Source organism: Rhagoletis pomonella, unplaced genomic scaffold (genome assembly GCF_013731165.1).
Source record: "Rhagoletis pomonella isolate Grant_MI unplaced genomic scaffold, Rhpom_1.0 Rhpom_scaffold_00006, whole genome shotgun sequence".
NCBI classification, from domain to species: Eukaryota; Metazoa; Arthropoda; class Insecta; order Diptera; family Tephritidae; genus Rhagoletis; species Rhagoletis pomonella.
In genome coordinates, this window is record NW_023458560.1 from 43,911,777 (window position 1) to 43,926,305 (window position 14,529).

At 32.8% G+C, this 14,529-nt stretch overlaps 1 protein-coding gene across 4 annotated transcripts; it reads left to right on the forward strand.

The window, feature by feature from the left end:
* The first annotated feature begins 545 nt into the window (after positions 1-545).
* LOC118740778 (protein FAM151B) lies at positions 546-14,264 on the forward strand. Of its 4 annotated transcripts, none has more exons than XM_036472455.1 (5): positions 546-685; positions 8,081-8,299; positions 9,855-10,096; positions 10,589-10,801; positions 13,203-14,256. In XM_036472455.1, exons 2-5 carry the CDS (start codon positions 8,197-8,199, stop codon positions 13,563-13,565), a joined length of 921 nt encoding a protein of 306 aa, XP_036328348.1. In that variant the 5' UTR covers positions 546-685; positions 8,081-8,196; the 3' UTR covers positions 13,566-14,256. The 4 variants fall into 4 exon arrangements, with proteins under 4 accessions (XP_036328348.1, XP_036328349.1, XP_036328350.1 ...); XM_036472456.1 differs by having other exon boundaries at positions 559-780; positions 13,203-14,258; XM_036472457.1 differs by lacking the exon at positions 546-685 and adding an exon at positions 6,925-6,962 and having other exon boundaries at positions 13,203-14,259.
* The last annotated feature ends 265 nt before the right edge of the window (positions 14,265-14,529 follow it).

Below are 14,529 nucleotides of genomic sequence, written 5' to 3' on the forward strand. Positions count from 1 at the left end.
ACAAATTTTATGTCGCTATATTTTTCCCCTCAAATGGAAGAAATATAATGAGAAATATTAAGCAACTAAATTAAAAATTTAAAACTTTAAAATAAAGTATTTAAAAATGTGTTTCAAGTTAAACGCACCCACGATTTTATTAGTACGATCACGTGATCGATGGAATAACTGGTAGCTGGTACCTACCTTAATATTTCTTAGCTTTTAGCACATTATCTGCATCATTATTATGTTTCTTTACAATAAAACCGTTTAACTTAAAAAATCTGTTTGCTTATTTTATTTATAGTCCCAACTAAGCCATTCGGTAATCTTTTTACAATCCAAATTCTATTCAATCTTAATTTCAGATCAGATTACCTTGAAGTATAATTTATGATATTTTTTTCATTATCGCAAAAACTTAAAATTAAAATACTGTACAAGAGCGCGCATCCCCAAAGAGAGCTCACAAATTTGAAAAGCAGAGCGAGTGCTGAGAATGCGCAAGTTGAATGCCACCGGCTATGAAAAGCAACACATCTATTCATGCTATGCATAGGCATGTGGATACCAATGTGCATGGCCAACGGACTAGAAAAACTTTGCAAACATTTCAAAGATTCATTTGTAGGTAAACATTCCAGGCTAAGGGTAGCTTCGCAACAAAACGGGAAGTCAGCTGTGCTGAACAATAGAAAATAGTGTTAGTTGAAAAATATTTATTAAAAACATTAGGTGACTTAACTAATGAAGAGATTGTAATAATGCAATCATCGATTGTGTAATAAAGAGTCATACGTACGTATGTATGTATGTATGTACATATTAGTTATTTGTGTTTATTGGAAAATGAAACTCGCACAAAGGTTAAAATCGCATGGTGATCTGAAAAGTGGCAGACTAATAGACGATATGCAGAGTGTATAATATACATACATATATTTTTTAATTTGTTGTAGTTGCTAAGCGTAAAAACGTATGTATGTATGTATTCGTCTTTGTGTAAACTTAAAGCCTTTTAGTGCATGCTAATTTAATTTGCTATCGCCGGTTTAGTTATTGTTTAAATTAAATAAACTTTAAAGTGTTATGTTTATTTAAAAGAAAAACTTCCTACAACTACATTAAATCTTTCCGTACTATTTGATAAAATGAAATAAGGCTAAATTGTTGCTAGCCCCTCACTACTATAATAAGGGTGTGTGTATCTAAAAATACATGTATGTACGTATGTATGTATGTATGTTTTATTTGAGTATCGGCACGATATCTACATACATACATATGTACATTCGACCGTACCTGAAAAAAAAGTTCGCTCTTCGCCCTGAGTCTTGACTTTAGAGTATAGGAGTTGCTTTTAATTTTGTTTTTGATATGTATGTACATATATTCGACATTTACAGTCGGATCTTAAAGTATGATAGGTTGTTGTTGTTGTAACAGCATACAAATTCCCCAAAGAGATTTTGGGGAGTGTTGTTGGAGTGACAGTCCTTGGCCAGATATAAATCTGGGTCGTTCCGGTTACGTAGACCCGACTGTCGTGGGAACGTATGATAGGTAAATCGGTGTGCTTGTCTCAAGGGGACACATTTTTTTTTGGTTCAAAGTTCAAGTACCCCGTTCTAGTACTTAGCCACCAGATCTCAGCTCTTATTATCCTAACGTACCACCCTTATGCCAGTAAATTAAAGCTCGCCGAAGATCATGACACTTTTTCTAAGGAATTGTGTATTTCGATTCAAAGGCCATTTCGATTTTTTTTTCGAACCTTACAATTTTTTGTTATATAGGTATTCAACATTTATAGTCGGAGCTCAAACTATGATACATCGATGTTTTTATCTCGAGGGTAACATATTTTATTCCAGTTCTTATCGCCCTAACGTACCATCCTAATACCGGTAAATTTAAGCTCTGCAAATATCATTAAACTTTTGCTAAACAGGTGTTTTTTATTATTCCAGTAGAGTTATTTAAAATTGTGTATTGCCGAATGCAAATACATATGTACATACATAAGTGTTATCGAAAAATTTAGAAAGGCGACCTAGGTTAGGCAAATTTTGTTTTCTCGAAATTGGCTTATAAAAATACTTTAAACTTACGGGTGTATGACGAACTTTTTTTCTTACTTGTAAGGTGGTACGGCCTTATGTATGTACATATGTATGTACTATGTAGATATAAATCTATAACTACCAAACCCGATAACAGTCATTAGCTGACTAAAGCTCTATATGTATGTATCTACAAACGATTACAAATAAATATAGCACAAAACGAAACCAATTGGACAAATACATATCGTCGTTTAAAGTACAAAACCGCGTATCAACAAAATGCAAAACCGCGGTGAGATTGCATAAATTATTTTCTAGATAGTACAAGCACTCATATTTCAAAATGGTTCTCTTTTTAATAAAGAAATCGCATTTCTGGCCAGTATGCTTCTGGACGAATGGATAAGGCTTGGGCCAAGATCTTGTGTGAGCAAATCCAATCTTTGGCAGCAAATGTCAGTTACGCGGTTTTGCAGAATGACGATACGCGGTTTTGTACTTTAAACGACGATATGTATGTATATACATACATAGTTTTCGCACTTTGATTTTAGAAATGCGCTTTTGCTGAGCATACAATATTTCTGTTTATTAATTTTTTAATTAAAGTACACATTCATATACATACATATGTGCATATGTACATTAGAGTGGTCCAAAAAAGTAAAGTCGGAATTTTAACCGAAAAAATATACCCCTATTTTTTTATTTTGAAATCAAAAAATATTTATAAATCCCTCCCTGTATACTCCTATAGGGAGTGCTCAAAGCGATCAAAGTTTTCCATGTATTTTTTAAATGGCATAAAATTCTTGAAAATCAATATTTTTCGATCGGAAAACTGTGGTTCTCTTCAGGAGACTTCCAGTATTAATACTCAATTGTTTATTTAACCATTTTTTAATATAAAAGATTTTTTATTGGTCCCCCATTGCCTTTTCTGGGGGTGTTGACGGACCTATAAAATATAATTACCATGAAAAAAATGGTTAAATAAACAATTGGGTATTGTTATTGGGAATCTCCTGTAGCTCGTTTCTGTAACAATTCTCTACCAAGGCGAATTGAGATATGAATTCGCCGCCTTGTTCTTTACTGCTAATGAGTAGTAGAGAATGGCGTTTATTCTCTACCAGTAGAGAAATAATCGGTAGAGAATAGTTACAGAAACGAGCTACTGGATAGGAACCGAGTTTGAAAAAATTTAGATTTTCAAGAATTCTACACTATTTCTACGAAAAGTTGTTTTTTCGGTATAGAACAATCCTAGGGGTGGCGGCATTAAAATTCCGACTTTACTTTTTCACATGCAATTTTGAACCACTCTAATGTTCATACATATGCATGTATGTAAATATTTATGTATGTAAATTCTTCCAGCGCACAGTGTAACAAGAGCAGAAAATTTTTAAAACGATTGTCGCCGAGGAATAATAACCGATCGCCCAAAATTTTTCGGGAATTAAATTATACTGACCGTTCGGGAAATGAGCTCAGCCTTATCCTATTTCACGAGAGCCGTTTTTCATCACCATCGTTGGTTATGCCGTATTTCCACTGGGTATTAAAGGACAAAAAACTTGAATGATTAAAAAAAAACCCGTTAGTAAAAAAACATTTTTTAAATGACACACCCTATTTTGTTATTACAACATCCAGTGCTTGGCTGTATGCACATACATATTTTAAAATTTTGCATAGCAAAAGTTACACTGTGAGGCTTTACTAACGGCGAATTAATTACAAACGCTTACATATGCACGCAAAAACATACACATACTATAGAAATGTATGTTTGTATGTAAATGAACATACCCTGCAAACCAAAGTTCCCGAAATCTTAACGAAAACTTTAGGAGTTTCTGTAATGATTTTTTTTACGAATCTTCAAGGAAAATTGTACGAAGGGGTTGACACGAACTCGTTAAGAAATTTCTGTACGAAAAATAAATAAAAAAATTCTGCAAGAAGTTCTTCACATTGCAGCATTATTTTCATTGCTTTAACGATTTTCTTCCAAAATTTCATAAAAGAATCGAAGTATGCACAGTTCATTTCATTTTAGAAAGTTCGGCAAAAAATCGGATGAGTTTTTACGAATTTTTTAAAATTTCTTTACAGTTCAGAATACTCTGAAAACTGAAAAAAAATGGTTTCCATTAGAGTCGTCGTTATGTGCAATAGAGTCGTCCAAAAATACACAGAAAAGTCCACTTTTTGGAATTTTCCTCTGTCACCCCCCACTGAACTGAAAAACATCGAAAATAGGGGGCCCATATTTTTTATTTTGAAGTCTCACCATCGAATAAGAATATTTCCCTTCAAAAATCATTTCAAAAATATAATCATTCTACATACATACATATGTAGGACATATTTAACTTTAAAATTTTACTAACATTTTAATTATTTTATGATTTAATTAATCATTTATTTATACAATTCTGTATTTTTTACTTTTATGCTCATTTTTTTAAGACATTTCTGAAAGATCTTTTTACTAACCACTCCTAGAAAAACTTTAGCAAAAATTTTTTAAATAAAATCCGTAAAATGCTTGAGCATAGTGAACGCCGTACAAAATGGCTAGGAAACAGCCTATTTGTGTGTTTAATTGCACTGTTTATTTTTGGTAAAGTATGCAAAACAAAATACATTTTAAATTCACGCTTTTTCTCATTCATTAAGCAAACACTTGTGGTCATTCATAAAAATACCAATATGAAAAAATTCAAAAATAAAATTAAAAAAATTCACGACAATAAATTGTAATTTTCGGATTTATTTACATATACCAAGAAAGCAATATTTTGTAAATTATTTTTGAAAAATTTTTGTGTGTGTGGGAAGGGTATATAATTACATAGATACAAGTATATGTATATGTACGTAGTTGTATGCATGAATTCTTAAACCAGAAGGCTCAGTGTTTTCTCATCGTCAACAATTTTTTCATATTTTTATTTCCATATACATACAGCTTTTTCGCTTCATTACTCATATTTCCACTCGAATAACCCTGCACATTAGGCCGTACCAGCAAACAATTTCGCCGTACATCCCTATGAATTAAAACAAAATTTAGCATATTTGCATGAATTCAGGTTTACAAGGTGTTTTGAGGTCGCTAAATTCGAATCTGAAGTCAAAATAACCAAAACAAAATAACCGATCCAATATGGCAGCTAAAATTAAAAGAAATGTGTTTAATTTGTAAAATATTTATTAAATTCACGTAGTATTTAGTACTACTTATTAGGTCCTTTAAGTTTGTATTTAAATTTCTAAAATAAAAAACTTTTTGAATTATAATCATACCTTACATATATCTTACACGAAATTGGTTGGAATAAATTTATTAGAAAATCAACTTCAGAAAAATGTTCGATATTTTCTGTTACGAAATCGCGTCTTAAACAAAATTTTGGAAACGGTCGAATTCAATATTTAGTACCTATTACAGTATAAAATATAATTATCTTGAAATAAACATACGTTTTCTTTTGGTGAAATAGGTTGTAAATGACTTATATCTTTTTCTTTAAAGTTTTTTTTTAGTAAAAATTTCACTTGAATATTTCATTAAATACTAGTCAGTTGGGCATATTAAAAATTTTAAAATTATACATTGAGGTTGTTCACGCTTGCATGGTTAGCAGGTTATGCGGTATATTTTTTATTCAGTTTACAACAATAAAATACACTACACAATAATAATTTTTAACCAGATAACCTGATAACCAGGCAAGTATGAACAACCTCATTATGTATATAGAATTCAACTGCAGAAGAAAAACTCATTTTACAGAATTAAAGTCGATTTCCCCTATGGTTTTTGGCGCTCACTTTCACATTGAACATACAAACAGGTACAAAAGGTCGGCACCCGTCTTGGACATATTTCGATAGCTGAAACATCATTTTATAGCCAACTCAAAAGAATAAAACCATAAAATCAACAGTTTTTTTCTGGATTTATGGGCACGAAAATTTTCATCATAGCTTCGGAATTTGTAGTCGGATTATTCTAGTAGAACTACTAAAAAGTAGTAATTTTAGGTGTCACCGTAAAATGTAAAAAGGCGACCCCTGTTCGGGGAACAGATTTTTTTTTTCGAAATTGCATTGCAAAAATACTTTAGATTCGAAGGTGTTCGGCGAACTTTTTTTCTGGTACCGTCTAATATACACATGTATTCAATATATATGGAAAGGTATAAATTGAACAGCTGTTAATTGAATTGTTTGTAAATAATCGTTAAAATGCCATTTCAGCGTATGTCAGCTGGCTCGCCGACCATGCGGTGATATAATTCATATCGCCACCTGAAAAGCAAAAAGACGTAACAAACACCATCGCTGAAATGCAAAAAGTCATAACTAATAAAAAATTCAAAAATCCCTTTTTTATTTATATGATGGATTTCATTAAATTAAAACTCCCCACGTCATTTTATAAAATAACAAGTAATTTTTAGCAAAAAAAAACCGACTTCAACCCTCATATAAAAAGTATATATATATATATATATCTCATGATCCACTGATCGGATCTTAACCAGATTAGTATGGGACCACCTCTGAGAAAAAATATTCCGACGAACTGATAACCTCCTCCTTTTTTGGAAGTCGGTTAAAAATAAAAATATTAGTCACGACTTTTTCCATTTCCGTTGCGATGTTGTTACGTTTGACACAGATAATATTATTTTGAGTTTTATCTTCAGTTAAAATTCCTGCATTATCATCACTTACTTCACTATACCCGAACTGTGGATTTCGTTTACGAAGGCGAAGCGAACATGTGGTACGAAATAGTGATCTAAAAATATGTAAAATTTTACCTACTCTCAGACTTCTAAATTTGAACGTATATTCGGTACAAGCAGGTGGGGTGAATGGCGCAATAAACAGGTGAAGTAATAAAAGAGCTTTCTCGCGTTATTTTCTGACATTCGGCTGCCTTATGATCACATTTGATAAGCAATTTTTCAAATAAGGAAGTGTCAAAATCTTTCTTCTCACTCTAATTAATATATATTCACCCACCATGGGTGGGGTGCATGCAATAACACCTTACGCAATAATTCCCATTACTTGGAAATTTTTTCGCTAACATTTCGAGCGCTTGTTATATTATTAAGAATCAACGCGAACTCTTAGCCACTTGCAACTTGCACTTTATTATACTAAAATTTAATGATCTATAAAACTGCATACCTAGATTTTTTTTTATAAAAACCAAAAACAAAAAATAATAATTTTGGTGAAATTTTTATTATAAAATTTCAATTTTTTTTTATTAAATATCAAGTTTTTTTTTAAATTTTTTTTTTTCGTTTTGGGAGAACCCTACAATTGTTTTCAACTAGCTTTTATTGCGGAACATTTATTAACTGTAACAGGAGAATCGAGCTTTTTCAAAATTGCTTTTTTTTCTGCACTTTGCACTAAAAAAAATTAATACAAAAAACCAAAAATTCGAAAATTGGGCTCAACAGGTCTTTTGAAAATTTGATTAGCTTTCATTTAAAAACAATTAATCCAATTGAGTGAAAATTGAAGGCTCCATTGAATTGTGAACACAACAGGTGTATATCGCCACTCCGTAGGACCTGGGCTCACATCAGGCGATAGGAAACCTCCCAGTGTATTGATGCCTTGAAAACGTTTCTCATAAAATCATTTGCCGTTCGGAGGCGGCGTAAAATTGTAGGTCCTCCATTTGTGCTATAATATCAGTTGGAGGAGAAGCTCGGTAAAACACTTAGCAAAATGTAAGCGCAAATTATTTATTTTTTTAATGATAAATTCGTGCATGCCTTGCTTTATTGTTAATAATAATTTATTTTAGGCATTATACACGTACTCATTTCTAATTGCTTTCTATGATTTTAAAATGGTCTAAACATTTATGCATTGGTAGTTATCATTGCATAAAAGCATTTGGCATCGTAATCATACTACCTGTTTAAAAAAAAAAAAAAAAAAAAAAAAATCATCTCGCTTATTTACTCACTTTGTTTTTACAGCAACTAACAACTGCAATGTTAATGTGAATGCTTTTCCTGCGACGCAGGCGCAGAGCGACAATTACACTAACATCTTCCATTACTACGGCGAGCAACCGATTTCTGCAAGTCATCATATGCCCATCATCACTATGTCTGTAGAAGACAGAGTAAATCTAACCGCTATCACGTGGGCGCATGCGGTAAACAGCCAGAAAGAACTTTACGAGGCGCTCGAGAGTAAGTGCTATATACATATGTATGTACATACATACCAGGGTTGTTGCGAATGTTCGCATTCGCATTCGCAACCGCGGAGCTTCCGCATTAATTTTAACATTCGCATTCGCAACAAGCTTTTTTTGATATTATTTAAATGATTATATTTAAAAATACTACTGTAGTATTTTTGTGATTATAACTTATCAAGTGAAAAATGTTGGTTGATGATGGCTTTTGTTTAAAAGTTGAAAACCTTTACTTGAGGCAAATACCCTTTTTTCATCTTAAATTGTAATAAAAGTATAGAAAATAACATAAATTTGAATATTACTATTTACTGCTCATCGTTCCAAAACTGGTACTTTTACCTCAAAATATTTTTCTTATCGCAAAAAGGGCGGTAAATTCTGAATTTCCTAGGGGTGACAAATATTCAAATCCGCCACTGCAAATGGGGCTCTTTTGGGGAATTTATTTTTAGCAAACATTTCAAAACAAGTAATTTTGTTTACTTGTCGGGCAATATTTTTTCATATGGATGTACATTGAATCCTTGGCTAAAACCTTCTGTGGTAAAACTCTCTCCCTACGTCTTCGTTCTTTGCTGTTTAAAGTCAAAGAGTAAGCTCCTTCAATAGGAAATCGATGCTTAAATAATTAAAAAGCTATAAGTCTGATCTTTAATTAGGTAAGAATTACGTAACTATCTGAGACCCCCCATCATCCGTGATTCCAATAATTCAAATGCATATAAAAAAATAACAATATTCTGATCCGATTCGGCTGGCAGCCACGGCTTTGAAAAAGAATTTTGTTCAAAGTTTTCATTCCTGGAAAATAATAATTTATTTTCCATATATCCACCGATATATTTAGCTCGCTGTAAGCAAAAACCAGTCACAGAAGAAAGTATTAAAAATTAATTACAAAAACTAAAATCAAAAAACGCTGATGACGTTACAGGCTCCCCAAATTCTGAAATAGCCAAACGCATGAGCTTGAAGAATTCTTTTTAAAAAGCTTTAGAAAAATCTGACACATCTGGTTTGGCTTGTAAGCGGTGTTTAAGCTACGATCTCGCCATTATGCTAGATTCTTCAAGTGGGGATGAAAGTTAGGAGGATACATCCGATATTTTCAGCCCCAATGCAATTCTCATTACTTTTTATTAAATATAATGATCCAATTTTTCAATTCAAGTAATAAATAAAATAAACATTATTAAAAATTACTAACTTTTCCATTTTTTATTTACCTAAATAACTTAATTTACCTTTTTCTTAAAAATACTTGACATTCGCATTCGCATTCGCATTCGCATTCGCATACGCGGATGTCTAAAATTTCACTTTCGCAACGTCCCTGGTACATACATACATAGCTGCCGGGACATCATGTCGTATACGCAACTGAATTTTCATTGGTTGCGCACACGCTTGGGGCCCCTATAATTGTGGTTCAGTAAGTTAAATGCTTTTATGCATACATGTAAATAAATTTTGTATAAAATTTTAATTTATTAATTAATGGTTTATGCATCTATGCTTATTTTCATTAAGAAATAAATTTTCAGGCGACATCAATATGATTGAGGCTGATATTGTGCTTGGCAGACTGAACAACACTGGCGATGAATTGCCGGTGATGGCTCATCCACCAGCGAATTCCTCGGACTTGTCATTATTGGAATTCCTGTTGCGCATTTTGGAGCATAATGAAGAGCACGTCGATGATGCGAAGGGCGTGAAATTGGATTTTAAGTCAATTGAAGTATTCGAAGGCTCGTTGGATATTTTAAGTCAATTGATACCATTGGTAAATGTGGAGACGAAGTAAGGTGTTACTATTGGAGTTGTAGGGCTCTTGGAAGCAATTATTTATGTGAATAAAATACATACTCAATTATTTTCAAACATTTTTTACTATTCTTACCCATTTACATTAGACCGTACCACTTTACAAGCTAACAAAAAAGTTCGCCGTACACCCCTGACTAATGGTGAATGAACATTAGAACAAAAAAAAAAATTAACTCCACGAAAAAAGAACATCGATATATCATTCTTTAAGATCGGACTATAAATGCCGAATATATGACGAAAAATATAAAAAGGTTCAGAAAAAAAAATTTTTCGAAATTGCCTTGCAAAAATACTTTAAGGCTCAGCCGTGAACAGCGAAGTTTTTTCTTCTGGTACGGTCTAACGTACATACATATAAAATTTTTATATTAATTGAATTTTTATATGTATGTAAAACTGTTCGACCAAAAAAAAAAATGTTTTATTTCGTAAATCTTTCGCATAGATGTCCCATCCTGTTTGGCTAAATGCTGATATCATTAGCGGACCCGTTAATCAATCTAATACGGTGCCAGTTGATCCAGAGCGTTTCTTCGCCGGCGCCGCAAAATTCGAAACTGCCGTACTCTCGATCGGCTGGACAACACTTTGGGGCGCCAATTACACAGAGGGCTACTATACAGAGCGTGAGATCGATGAGATGTTGGTGGCCATCAAAGTAAGTAACATACGTACACATATGTTTACATTAAGGTGCATCACAATTAATATAAAAAAATGGTACTATTTTTCCAATGGAAATATGCAATTAATTACATCTTTAGACTTCTGTCAAAGTATTTCAGAAAAATATTAAGATTTACTTGAGCTGGACGTATTTGAAAATACCACTAAAAACGAACTTTTTTACAAATAAAATTAACAACTTTTTCGGTGATGAACCCTAATACGCATATTTATCTAATAGCCTCTGCCTTCACCCATAATATATCGACTAAAGTATCGATAAGTTTTGTCGATAAAGTCTTGCTATGTTTGTCGCCATAAACACACTTGTGCGATTTCGTCGGAACAAGTCTGCATCGTTTTTGATGCTACAGAGTTTACTACTTCGAAAACGCAAGTACGCGCATATCTATGCGATTCTATTGCAGTAACAATGGCTTTTTAGAAAAAAAATTTATTTTTCCACAAAAAAGTATGTACATAGAGGGCTTATATTCAATATGACCTATCCGCAGTTTCTACAAAAATTAAATTGCTATATAAAAATCCATCTTAGACTTACCTGAATCGATGATGACGTTGTATATCGTTTGTCGGAAGAATTAACTATTAAATTTCAAAATTAAAATTGCAAACAACCAGTGATGACAGTTAAGTCTCAGATCGGTTCTAACATCAGAAAGTAGTTTTTATATAAACTGCAGATGGGTCGTGTTGAATCTAAGCCCTCGATATGTATTTTTCTTACGTTACTTTTTGTTTTAATTTTACGAAATCCGTTTATTGACCGTTTTCGTTCTCAAAAAAACAGTCTGTGATTTCGGCACGATACAAGTAAGAACTTTGAATGCTCGATAAAATCGAAAATCTACTAAAAACTTTGAACGTAATTTTGACAATTTCTGATGGTCAAGTTTTGGCGCGCAATTTCTCTTTTTAATTAGGAATAGTTTCCATCGTCATAAAAATTAAAAAAAATATACATACATTAGATTTAAACTAGTGAACCCGCATGGCGTTAATACGCCCAAAATTGAATTTCAAAAACTTAAAAAATATTCCAAATATTAGTCAGAGTTAAAAGAGGTCCGAGTGCCATATTTTATTAAAACCGTGCAGCCGTTTCTGAGTGAAGGGCAGTCTCGCATAGTACATGTTTTTATTTTCATCGGAATTCAAATCACCCTATACCGGCGAAAAAAGTTCTTTGTTAAAAAAATAAAACATTAAACTAATTATTAGCGTGGGCCGAAAATCCGTTTTTTTTTAGGAATTTTGATTGGTAATAGCAAAAATATGGTTCATTATGCTCTAAAAACAATCTGTGTGAAATATGACAATTTTTGGTCAATATCTTAGGCTCGCCCAAGTCCATCAAAGTTCAATATGGGCAAAAAATAAAAATTAATAAATAAAGTAAGTAATAAATTATTTACTAAAATTGCAATAATCTTCTAAAGTATTAGTCCTACGTAATTAGGTATATGGACCTTTTTTGTAGAGAATCGAAGTTAGCTAAGAAAAATTTTTTTTAGTACTTGAACTTTGATGGACTTGGGCGAGCCTAGGATATTGACCAAAAACTTTCACATTTCACACAGATATTTTTTAGAGCATAATGAACCATATTTTTGCTATTACCAATCAAAATTATAAAAAAGCGGATTTTCGGCCCACGCTACTAATTATGTTTCATTAAATCAAGCTCTTAAACATTTTGTTTACATTTGAATTTGAAACATAACCTTACTTTTTGACGCTTGCAAATTCCTGCTAGCAAGAATTTGTAGCTCTCTCGGGTTGTTACGCTCTCGAATTCGCTCTCTTTTGCAAATTTTTTGGGCTATTGAATGCATTTCCAGTAAAAAATTGCAAGTACTTGTAACCATTCGTAAAAATTTCTTGACATTGAATAGACCTATAGGCTAAATTAGTAGTGCCATATCATAGCCATAAAACGTACACGCAGCTCTGTAAATGATTATTGGTGTCATATTAACTATAACGCCAGAGCCATAACCATAACCGTAGGTATTAGCTATTTTATTTTAGTTTTTCGCCATAACCATAAGCAGCTCTGAAGTATTTTGCTACGTTATGGCTAAGGCGTTATGGTTATGGCACCTCTAATTTGGCCTTATAATCATAAACGTAGCCGTTAACGAAACCGTAATTTTGTGTTACTGTAAATATAACGGTTATTTAAGGCTTTAATGCACGTTATGGTATTTACAGAATACATATTTTTGCAAAATGTTCAGACTCTAAAATCAAACTTAAGACAAAAGAATATTTTCCCAAATTTCAACCAATTACCACTCCATTTCTTACAATCTAACTAGCATTTTTTACAAATTTTAATCTTTATTTTATTCGATTCATTTTCTAACTAGAACAACAACGTCACCACTAAACAGCATCCAATTACATTCCCGGTGCGCGCCGGCATCGCCGCCAACAGTTTGGACCAACTGCATGGCCTAGTGGCTGCTGTTAATGAGACGAATGAAAGTTCCATCACTATTTGGTCTTCGGCGAATGATTTTGTTGATGTACAGAAATTACGTAAACTAATTTTCTCATTTGGTTTTGATCGCGTCTACTTGGATGTACCCGATGATTTGGCCGACCAGTTGGACTTAGGACGTGCAGACACAGACAAAGCCTCTGCCAGGCTACCTTCTTTGCTCAGTTTTAGCATGGTCAGCGCCTGTTTGGTTTTGGCCAGCATGTGGATTAATCGTGTTAGACTATAATTTTGTTTCAATATTAAAATAATTTATAATACATACATACATACTTAACTGTTGATAACTTTCGTGAAGAGAGCAAATACATACGTATGGCAATGAGAAATGTGAAAGTAAAAGGTGCAATCCCGTATTCCTCGGACTCGGACTAGTAAAACTGTCAAAAAATAAAAATTCGCTCAGAGCGAGAGAGTAACAGTGAAAAGTACGGGATCGCTTTCTAGTAAAAAATGGTAACTTCTGTCAACTTCAACATAACCTCCAAATTTTGGTTGTAAATTTTTGTTTATTTTGTATGTAAACACACTTAGCTCACACATGTAAATAACCAAAAATACTTTCAAATTCATTAGAATCCACTTAAACAAGTAATTAATTACTTTTCAACATGAATTAGCAGAGTGCACTTTTCTTTTGTTTACAATTTGGTTTCCAAACACACTACAGCTGATCGTTTGACACATTTACCAGAATTTACCAGCAAAAAATTCTCGGACTAAAACTGGTAACTTCTGACAGAGAGAGGACCGTATTTACTCTCTTTTTTTGTCCTTTCAATAGTCAGAGAACTGAGTACGGGATCGATTTCCAGTAAATTCTGACTGATTCTGACTAGTCCGGACTCGTACGGGATCGCAACTAAAGTATCTAGATTTTGATATTAACGAATTGTAGCGAATTTAGTAAAAATCTGTTTCGATCATTAAATGTGTAATAATTATTTATAATTGAAATTCTTATTTTAAAATCGAAACTTTGAAGCGTATCACTCAAAGGACCTTCGTTGGTTCATCAATCAGGGAGGATAAGGAGGACATTCTATGAGCGGAGTCAATAATTCTGGATTTCGACATACCTAGAAACGTATGGAAAGGTGACAGCCGCTAAAAGCATAGACAGACGGCCGCGTTGATTCGGATCAACTCATTAATTCGAAATTATCTCTATCTGATCCGCTCCCATATGAACA

Bases quoted from the DNA above. Each gene is read 5' to 3' on its own strand.
- LOC118740778 (XM_036472455.1), top strand. From the start codon at position 8,197: ATGCCCATCATCACTATGTCTGTAGAAGACAGAGTAAATCTAACCGCT. The intron at 8,300-9,854 runs GTAAGTGCTATA...ATAAATTTTCAG, and splicing joins ACTTTACGAGGCGCTCGAGA to GCGACATCAATATGATTGAG. The intron at 10,802-13,202 runs GTAAGTAACATA...TTTTCTAACTAG, and splicing joins AGATGTTGGTGGCCATCAAA to AACAACAACGTCACCACTAA.